Below are 11,155 nucleotides of genomic sequence, written 5' to 3'. Positions count from 1 at the left end.
CCTCACTGTGCCTCACCCAATCTCCATCAAACCTTTTGTCTGCCCCATTCTTCCCTTTATCCAAGCTATTCTGAAATCTCTGAAATCTCTAACACACCTTCAACAGCTCTCCCTACCTCTTCCTCCTCTTCCACATCTTACCCTACCCCTCCCCCCCCCTGTTCTGTACCCGATGCTCCCCCTTCCTCTTCATTAACGGTATGGACCTCAAACATCCGGGGCCTTCGCTCAAACTTGACTGATCTCTCCATTCAGGTTGCTTCTGACAAACCAGATGTGATCTGCTTAACAGAAACTTTCCTCCTTCATGATGTCTCTGATGCCTTGGTATCTCTCCAAGGTTACTCCCTCCTCCGGTATGGTAGACCTGAGCCTCGTCCTGGAGGTGGGGTTGCTATCTTTATAAAAAACTCTCTTCCTCACTCGCCCTCCACTGCCCTCTCTCCACCTCACCCCCAGGAATACCTTTGGCTACGGCTTCCCCTTCGCTCCCACCTTTTGTTCATATGTGTGTTGTACCGTCCACCAAACAGTGATGACTCCATCTACATCTCGCTGTCTGATAATATGGACCAACTTCTATCTACCCATCCCAACTCTCTCTTCCTCATATGTGGTGATTTCAATTGTCACCATGCCAGTTGGCTGGGTGTGGGTACCTCTCTCACCAGCCATGGCTCTTCAGCAAAGGACTTCTGCGACTCACTGGGACTGACACAATCTGTCAATTTCCCGACCCGGATCTCAGTCAACGGAGCATCTTCTCTTCTGGATTTGGTTATGACTAACTTCCCTGAAAATGTCTGCTGCTCTTCTTCTGCTCCAATCGGCTCATCTGATCATGTGCTTGTCAAAGTGGACATCTCTCTGACCATTCTCAGAGAGCCTCCTCAGCGTCGACGAGTCTGGCATTTCACTCAGGCCAACTGGCACGGTCTTCAAGCAGCCATCAATCATCTGGACTGGTCTCCCATCTCTACCGCCTCTGACATCAACTCATCCTGGGAATTCTTTCAAAGTAAATTGCTCTCTCTCATGCACAGATTGATCCCATCTCGTCTTCAGTTGTCATACCCTTCCTCCTGTCCATGGTACACGGAATCTTGTGGTGAGGCTGTTGCCCTGAAACAACTTGCTTTCGTCTCCCGTTGGATCCAAATCCAACGGAAGGAAATCTCATTTCCTTTCACAAAGCCCGAAACAAGTGTGTGTCCTCCCTCAGGAGAGCCAGGAAACAATATCTCACCGTTCTCAAGACCGAACTCTCTTATCTGCCTCCCTCTTCCAAATCCTGGTGGCGTCTGGTCAAATCTGTTTCTGGTGTTTGTTCCCCCTCCATCCCCTCCCTCACCTCAAACGGCTTAACGGCTGACACCGCACGTGAAAAAGCTGAATGCCTCAACTCTGTGTTTGCCTCTAAATCTTGTGTCCCAAACCCATCCCTCTCTGTACCCACCATACCCAGTCGTACCCAGCTGCTCATGGACTCTGTGTCCTTTCCTCCTGACAAGGTGGAAAAGTTTCTGTCAACCCTCGACTCTGATTCTGCAACTGGTCCTGACGGCATCAGCCCACGGGTCCTAAAATCCTGCTCTGCCGCTTTTCACACCCTCTCTCTGTTCTCTTCACCCTCTCTTTTGCTCAAGGCCATCTGCCATCAGCTTGGAAATCAGCAAACATCACTGCTTTTCACAAATAAGGTGCAAAAAACAGATCCTTGCAACTGCAGACCAATCAGCCTTCTCCCAATTATCAGCAAAGTCATGGAATCCATCATTGCTTCAGATATGAAATCTTTCCTCGTCTCCAATGGCTTCATCTCTCATCATCAATTTGGATTCAGACCAGGTCCTTCTACTCTGGGCATTCTGCTTCTGCTGTCTAAACAATGGATGGAGGTCCTCAATGTCAAGCAGGAAATTAGAGCTGTCTCCCTTGACATATCATGTGCCTTCGATACGGTCTGGCACCCCACTCTGAACCCAAAACTCTCCTCCTATGGTATCCATGGAAATCTCCACGCATGGCTTGTGAACTTCCTCTCTGGTCGTAGTCAACGTGTGGCCCTGAATGGGTTTCTCTCATCTACCCTTCCTGTTCAGGGTGGAGTTCCCCAAGGCAGTGTTCTGGGCCCTGTGCTTTTTCTGGTCTTCATAAATGATCTCTCTGACTCCAGAAAATTCTCTCTATCTCTTTGCTGATGACCCCACTCTCTGCCGCTCCATTCCTCATCTCTCTGATCGGCAGTCTGCAGCCTCCTCAGTCTCTGCAGACCTGGACAAAATCACAGACTGGTCAAACAAGTGGAACATGTCTTTCATTCCTGACAAATCTCACACTCTCACTATATCTCTCCAAAAAGACCGACTGGACAACCCTCCCATCTACTTTCTCAACAATCCTCTCCAATAAATTCTGTCACTCAAGCTTTTGGGTCTCACTATCTGCCATGATCTTTCCTGAGAAAACCACATTTCGAAGCTGGCCTCCAAAGCAAGTCGCCGACTGGGCATTGTGGAATAAATATCCATATTGACAATATTGCTAAAATATATCTAAATGTGCTCTTGTGTAAAATGGAATATGTTGAACTGTTAACTGAGTAAGAGTCTTGGGACTAGAGCCAATCTATCTATAATTCCATTAATCTCTGTGTGTATGTGTGTATGTGTGTATGTGTGTTTGTATGTTTGTCTGTGACCGCTGTTTCTCGACAACTACCGGTCCGATATACTTGAAACTTGCCAGGTATATTGCTGGGGACCCGAGGATGTGCCTTTTCAAGGTTTGAAATTAATCGGACAAGTAGTTACCGAGCTATGGCGATTTCTTTACCAAACACCGCAAGCCGTTCGCTTTGGACCAAACCATTTCATGTAAATAGAGGGGGGGGGGGTTCTGTGGTCGTTGCGAATGGACCAAACCATTCATGTAAATAGAGGGGGGGGTTCTGTGGTCGTTACTGCCACGTGGTTTCAAAGTTTTTTTTTGTTGTTGTTGTTTGCACGCATGTTTTTTTGCACCCACGTACGGGCACGCCCTAGGATGTTTACACACACACACCCCTACACAAATTTTTTTTTTTTTTTTTTTTTGGCAAGGAACGGGCACCCACGTACGGGCACGTCCTAGCTTATATATAGTACGGGCATGCCCTAGTATAATTAAAGACAGCATTTGTGCCTGTCAAAATAGCCTTTGTTCCATTTATGGAGCCAGGATAAGAAATGTGCTATCTATGGAATAGCTTTTGTCATTTCTGACAACCCCAGGCACTGGGAAAATTCCCCCTCAGGCAGGTCATAAGAAAGTGACCTCTTGGAGGGAGTATGTAGTGCTTTTAGTTCCCAACATAGACAGCTAACCCAAAAGAGCCAAATAAGGCTTTAGGATGAGAAGCAGAGATGCTTGCAAGCTCTCATGTCCCAGGGGTATTCACCCCTGGGTTGACCCCTGCATGCTCGTAAGATCAAAGGAGTTTTTGCTTTATAACCGAGAGAGAGCAACTGGAAGAGGAGTGGAACTGGGAGAGCGACTGGAGAGGAGTGAAAACTGAAGACCAGTTGAACTGATCAAGCAACTTGAGAGACTGGTCAACAATGAGAAGGAGCTCCAGCTACGACCGGCAGAACGACGTCATTAAGATCTAGAATTAGTATGTTTATTTATACAACAAAAACTCTCAAAAGTCAATAAAACATTGATTTTGTTAAAACGAGTTTCTTGAAGTTTCAGTGGTAGAATAAAGAAATTCGACTACAAGTTGGTGGTCCATAGGGGATCGACTGCCCAGGTGGTACAAAGACCAGGTGAACAAGGTAAGCCTTTTTGTCATCTGTGCAGTACGATGAGAATCTGCGAAATTGTCAAGTTTCGTGCAGCTGTTTTGTTTTTTCTGTTTATGTGTTTATGTGGTAGGTGGGAGAACCACGAGGCATACCTCTTCGTGGGAGGACCGCTGGTCCTCCTCGGGGTCTTTAAGGTGTGTAGAAACCCTGGAACATTTCAGAAATCATGACGATTTTTTTCTTGTTTTTTTTCCTTTTTTAAAAATTTCCCCAAAATTTTTTTTCTTTTTTCTTTTTCTCTACTTTGTTTTTTTCTCGGTACATTCTACGAGTTCAAAGAGCCACTAATGGACCCATGGGGCGTTAGAGAAAGGGTGCTGCATTCGTCCAGTCATGGAAAACTGAAAAATGGATTTTGTGTATTTCGTATGCTTTTGTGTGTATTTCTGTTCATTTCATGTGAATTTTGTATATATTTTATAAGTGATCCCAGTTTAATGGTTTGCGTCCTATATCTGCTCAGTTTTGGTGGTTAACAACTCATAAGTGTGTCGATTTCCCGTTAAAAATAATGGTTGAGATCCCGAATGCTTGGAACCATAAAAACGAGCAGATTGACGGATGGACATCATTGATTGATGATCATTGACATCGGGGGGGGGGGGGGGGGGGGGGGAACAAAGCGATTTTTAACGATTATCCGAGGATTTCTCGATAACTAGCGATTTTTTTTGTAAAAAGTAATTTTTATACAGTGTCTGTGCAGTGCTAAGGGAAAATCGGCTGGTTCGATTTTAAAACATAGATTCCCATTGTGGCACGAATATGGTTTTGTACCTTCATAAGAGTCAATCCAAAACGAGCTGTTCTCCGCATGGGGACGCGCGCCAGACAAATGCACGGACCAATGCTGTGTGCACGCTTTCCCAGCTTGGACGTTGGCATGCGTGCAGGCTGGTCCCCATAGCAACCACTTGGTGATGTGTGGGAATGCCTCCAGGTCCCGTTGTCCACATATTACATATGGGATCAGAAGCATTTTTTTCTTTCAATGTAACCTCTTTCTCCTTCCTCCTTCCCATCATCATACATCCATATCGACATCATTCATCCTCTCCCGCCCCACCCCCCCCCCCAACCTTCCTCCACCCTTCCCCCCCTCCCTCCTTCCATTACCTGCCCCCCTCCTTCCTAACTCCTCACCCTCACCCCATCCAACCATTATCCAACTCCCTCCCTGCCCCCCCTTTTTCTTCCCTTCTGCGTCCCTTTCCCCTTCCTTTTTTTTTCCAAACCTACTTTTTACCTGTTTATTTGCACCCTGATTAGGAAAATATACTTTTTTAGGATTTTTTATGGCGGCGGCCATCTTGGATGACAGCTAAAAATCATTCAATCAAGATAAAAATTAATGAGAGGCAATCCCATGCCACTGGGATACGGAATCTCTAAAAATGGGATGTACATTTGATAATTTCATGGGATGTACATTTGATAATTTCATATTTTCACCTGTCTTTTCAAAATTTTCCATAAAAAAAAATTTTTCCCTTTTTAATTTTCAGTCCTTTTACTTAACACCCACCCGTAATGTGTGGTGAGGTGTTACCATCCCCATTTTAAACTACCCCCTTCTTCGTTTCCCCTACCCCTTCTTTGGTACAGATCTTATGTAGAGGGGTACTTGTTTGGTAGATAAAAGGTACTGCATGTTAGCAGCCAATTTTGTGGCTATTTAGGCCAAACAAATTTGGGAGAAAATTGTAATTACATACGTAAGTTACAGATAAGTATTGGGGAGGTCATAAGGGAATTTAATGAAATAACATACTATGACATTTGGCAAGGTAATTAATGGAGGGGAAAAACGAAAATTATACCTGTTATGATGAAACAAAAACTTAGATCTGTTTATACATGAATGAATTTTTGTACATGAATTTGTTGACCCTTTAAAATGTCCTCTCCCTCCCCCCCTTATATTTCCTGCCCCCTCCATCCCAATCCTAACCCTAACCCCATCCTACCATCATCCACCCCCTCCAAGTCATGTCATATTACTGATTGTATAAGGCACGTTGCGCTGTTTATTTTCTTGTTTTCTTTCTTTCTCTCGGGATCCTATAGGATTATTGATCCCATATCCCATGTTGGTCCTATGTTGATTTAGCATATCACCTCATTATGTGGCTTTTATGTTTTTGGGTGTGTGGGTATGTGTCCTCTATCCTCACCTCTCTTCCCCCCCCCCCCACCCCCCCCCCCCCCCCCCATCAAAACCATGGTCCCATAGTGCTAAAGTAATTTGTGCGATGGTACGACACAGTTCAATGGTTAAATGTCACTATATGAGTGTAAATGTCACAGCAGTTCAAGGCAGGGGACAGCATTAACACACAATCTCTGAAAGCCTTGTTTAGGGAAACAAGATATGAAACAAGTACACATACATTCAAAGTACACCGCCCCCATGCCAAATAATTAAATATCCTACAGCGCGGCATTGCCGAGGTGCCTCCGGCGCCCGGCAATACCGCAGTGCAGCTCATTGAGGCTGCATTGGGAGGGAGAGGTGTACACTAATTGATTGATTAATTGTATAATTAAAATCAATAAAAGATTATCACAAAATATTTTCATAATCAATTGGCTAATCGCATAACTAAACCACTAGTGCTTCATCTGAAGATGTATCTTTTAGAAATTTAATTAAATAAGTCATTTATAAAAAATTAAATAATTAATTGATTACTCAATAAATAATTAATCGATTAATCAAGAAATAATTAATAGATGAAATGATTAATCAATAAATCAAAAATATCCTTGACAGCCACATCACTTGGTCACTCATGTCCAAATATTAGCTTCCCAGCTCAAAAGGTGCCTGAGATATTGGCCAAATGAGAAAGAAAATAAATAAATGACTAATAATGAAAATAAATAAATAATAATCATAAAAAATTAAATTATTAATCAATTTGGTCAGAGAACACATAAACTACCACTATTTCATCAGAATCTGTAACTTTAAAAAATAAAAAGAAGTTTTTGTCATTAATCAAATAATTAAATGATTAATTGATTAATTAATAAATCAAAAATATCCTTTGCAGCCAAATCACCTGGTCATTGGCATGTCCAAATATCAGCTTCCTAACTCAAAAGGTGCCTGAGTTAATGGTCAGAAGAGAAAGGAAATTTGATTAATTAAATAAGTACTTAATTAATCGCTAATAATTAAATAACTCCTCAATTTATTGATTAATAAAAAAAAAAAATACTGTTTTTGACAAAGGACTTGCTCACTACTGTGCCGAAATTTCAGCTTCCTAGCTCAAAGGATGGCTGAGATATCGCCCGGACAACCAAGAAAGAAAACAAACAAACAAGAAAGAAAGAAACCAGAGTGAAAACTGAGTACTCTCTTTCAGCGTGCGTCACTGCCGAGCCCCCTTTGGTGCCCGGCAATGACGATTTGCAATGCCTGGAGATGGCATAGGAAAGGAGCGGTGTACAAGATTAAGTTATGAGTGCGACCAATAATACACAGTTATCTTTAGGATAATACAATGAGTGTCGTATTTCACATAGTATTCACATCCCTAAGGGAGCCCTGCCCCATCCTCCCCCCAGCCTCACTCTTCCCTTGTTTGCTTTCTCCTCCTTCGTTGCATCCTGCCACTCCTCCTACTCCCTTGCCCCAACCTTTTTCCTCCCCTCTTTCCTCCCCTCTTTCCTCCCCTCTTTCCTCCTCTTTTCCCTCGCTTTTTTACCTGTCTTTTACCTGTTTTCACCTTCCATAGTTAGCATTGTTTTCTCTCATTGTTGATGAGATTGATCATTGTTGTTGATTGTCATCATTGTCATCATGATTGTCATCATTGTTGATCATTGTTGATGTTCATTCTCAAATTTTGTTGATGATGCTGTTTCATTGCTGATTTATTGGAGTGTCAAAATTTCAGTATGATTGGATTGCATTGGTACATATTATGAATTCATTGTCATTCATTGGTAGAACATTTCAGGAGTTTTATAACATTTTAATTGTCAAGAACTTTGGGTATCATTCAAAGTGAGACATGTTGTTTTTTTCTCTCTATTTCCCAATGAACTGGTGCATATCTGTCTGATCAATTTGGCTGATTGTCTCACAAATGAAGGGTTGAGTTGCCTTCAGTGGTTGTTAAACTTGAATTTGTGATCAGACAGGATTGAAAAATATGTCAGATATGATCCAGAGGCAGAACGGTGATTTGTCAATTGACCTAAGGTATGGGCCAAAGGTGACGACCGATGATCATATGTCTCCATCAGTGAATGGAACTGTTTTGGCAACATTGAGAAAAGGCTTAGGTATAGAGTTATCTGATTGATTAATGTGATTTATTGATGAATATTGATAAATTGATTGCAATTGAATAATTGAATTGATTTAATCGAATAAATTGATTGATGGATTAAAAAGTGCGGTCTCAAGAAAGAAGCTTTGAGATATTTGTGAAACATCAATGTGAAGACAACCTTGGAAAACGAGCAAGGTGGTGAGTCTATAGTTATATAGTTATATTATATGTGGTTATTTTCTGTTTGATTCCCCCTCAAAAGACCGACTTACTGATCCAGACTCATCTGCAACACCGATCAGTGAGATTGGGGTGTGGAAAAGCCACAGGACAGGGAGACTCTCTGGAAATCACCTGAAGTCATCGCTTGAAAAGGTGGAGAGATACTTCCTGGTAGTGCTGTTAGCTAGATTCAAAATCCCGTCTCGGAACCGTCTCGATAAATTTTCAATTTTCATAACGGGATCTCGGATCGGCTCGGTTCCTGACAAAGTAATACATTTAAAAAAAAAAAATATATATATATATAAGGCTTCAAAAATAATGGAATTTCATTACAATATATAAACAACAATGAAAAAAATTCATTTCTGATGTTGAGTACTTAAATTCCGACTTAGCTTCCATTTACCGGGATGAAATAAAATACACCGCCTACATGCAGATGATCGGCCACCGATGGGACCGGGTTATCTCATTACAGTTTGTATTGTCGTGTAATTTCTTGCTCGGAATGTCAGAGAGGGAGAAAATGTTTCTGCCCAGGCATATTCGAGTCCCGGTTGGAGCTTCATTATCATTTTGTGAGTTGTGATCGGGCATGTCAAGCGTTCTCGTAGCTCGCGCGCGTACACGTACGACAGTTCGATATTCATGATAGTTCAATAGTTGCTGCGTCCTGCTGCTGCGCACATGTGTATGTTACTTTTTTTTAAATAGTTCCGTTAAGCGGGCTATAATGACGCAGCGTTGCGTGCCTCAACTCAAATCGGAATGTACAATTTTTTGTTCAACCTGTTGATAGCCGTTCGGTGGACGGATCGAATATACCGACCCCTTATTCCAGAAATTGAAACTAATAATGCTAAATAACGCCTTTCATCGAATGTTCACATGTTTTAACAATTGTCGACTGATGAGGCACCCACGTTATCCAAGCCCATGCTTTGATCAACCCGACTGCGTTACCTGAATTCCTGGGAAGCCCCACCAGGACGATGGCAGACATTTTCAGAAGTTCCTGCCACACAACGAAATATTTTTTATTAATATTTACCTCAGCGCATGGAATCCACGGCATCAGAGCAGGTGGGCGCTGATTCGCTCAGAGCGATCACGTGATGACGCTATGAAAAAAAATCACTCGCTTTGCCAAGGGGCTCGCTCCCCCGTTCCCCTCCCCTCCCCTGCCCGGCAATGCCGGGTACTTCTGCTAGTAAATTATAAAGCAGGCGGTGTAGTGATCACCCCCCCCCCCTCCTTATTTTGACTCTGTGACTAAAGTAAACGTAATCAACTTATCAGGCCTAAAGTGGAGATAAGATAACCAAAATACTTTCACATTCAAACCGTCAAACCAAACCCCGAGGAATTCTTACAATTTATAGATTTAGCATTACAATTAAACATAAACGTTCATCAAAAACTCATTTCATAAACTACATAATGTATTGTACTTATATTAATACATTGTGTGTAGAATAATCCGTTATAAACGTGTTTTTAATCTAAATAAACATCGTCCCTCCATTCACGGGCCTCGAGCGAGTCCCTCGATATTAATGTGCTAAAGACCCTAGCAACCACATTCCGTAACTCGTCTCCAAGGACGGACACGTGACCGCAGCGGGGCGGGGCGAGGCGGAGTGATACAGCGGAAGGATTCAACGGTTTAAATAAAGCCGCGATGCGGGGGATTTTCATTGGGACCTTTATCCTGATTTCGTTACCTCCGCCACCAAAGGTCGATGGAGATTATGTTTTCACTCCTGTCTGTTTGTCCGTTTGTTTGTGAACACAATATCTCAAAAAGTTGTGGACGGATTCGGACGAAATTTTGTGGAGATGCAGCGTGTGTGACAAGGACGACATGATTAGATGTTGGTGAAGATCCGGATTCGGAATTCGGATTCGTTTGCAGTGCATTGTTTGTTGACAAGGGGAAAATCCTGGAACAGTGAGTTTACTTTATCTATCATCGTTTGTATCAGTTCAGCTACACTTGCGAAAAATGATGCTTGTGCAGAAGCAGAGTAATGAAAGCAAGGCTCAATAAATGCCTCTATTATGGAAAATATCTGCAAGAAGTTGGAATTTTAACCGGGATTTTTTTACCGAGAAATTGCGTCAGTCAATTTATCTCGGGACCGTCTCGAAAGCCGAAACCGCTGGGATTTCGTCCCGGTCTCGGATCGGTTGACAGCCCTACTTCCTGGGAGACCACAGAGTGGAGCTTATAGGAATAAGCTAGAAAACAACGCATTCAACGCTACTCTGTATAAGGTGGAACAAACTTCAGAGATTTTTGCAGTACACACAGTTGATAGTGGGTACAGGTGTAGTCCGATGTGTAGTCCTAGTAGTAATTTGGTACATTGAGTGAGTATAGAGTGTTACTCACACACAGGCAAAATGGGAAGTGGACTCTGCAAGGATAAACAATGAAGTTAAACAAAATGAAGTTGAAGAATGAAGAAGATAAACAAACAAACAAAACAAACAAACAAGAGGGAGACAGAAGTTCAAAGTGGATTGGCAACCATTCTATTACTGGGACGTTGTGTCTAGGGACAGGGAGACCAAAGCAAAGATGGGGGGCTTGAAGAAAGAGGTGAAACAGATACAGCATAGATTGGGCAAGGTATCCACTCAGATGCCTCTTCAAGTGAGCAATTTCGTGAAGTGAGCAAAAGAGGTGAAGCAACTTCGCTCTTTCACGAGCCTCGATCTTGTATACAAAAAAAAAAAAAAAAAAAAAAAAAAAAAAAAAAAAAAAAAAAAAAAAAAAAAATGGAAAGC

General features: G+C 42.4%; 1 protein-coding gene across 1 annotated transcript in view; it reads left to right on the top strand.

Annotated features, from left to right (window-relative positions):
* The window catches only part of LOC137421421 (uncharacterized), a 139,998-nt gene that overhangs the window by 56,521 nt on the left and 72,322 nt on the right, over positions 1–11,155 (top strand). The window contains exon 6 of the mRNA XM_078770882.1: positions 3,919–3,982. Within this exon, the coding sequence (XP_078627008.1) occupies positions 3,919–3,982 (64 nt within the window). The remainder of the gene's footprint in view (positions 1–3,918; positions 3,983–11,155) is intronic.

This window comes from Myxine glutinosa, chromosome 1, assembly GCF_964187855.1.
Source record: "Myxine glutinosa chromosome 1, kmMyxGlut1.1, whole genome shotgun sequence".
NCBI lineage: Eukaryota > Metazoa > Chordata > Myxini > Myxiniformes > Myxinidae > Myxine > Myxine glutinosa.
The sequence above is the reverse complement of the archived record's forward strand: the minus strand, read 5'-3'. Positions and strand labels throughout refer to the sequence as shown.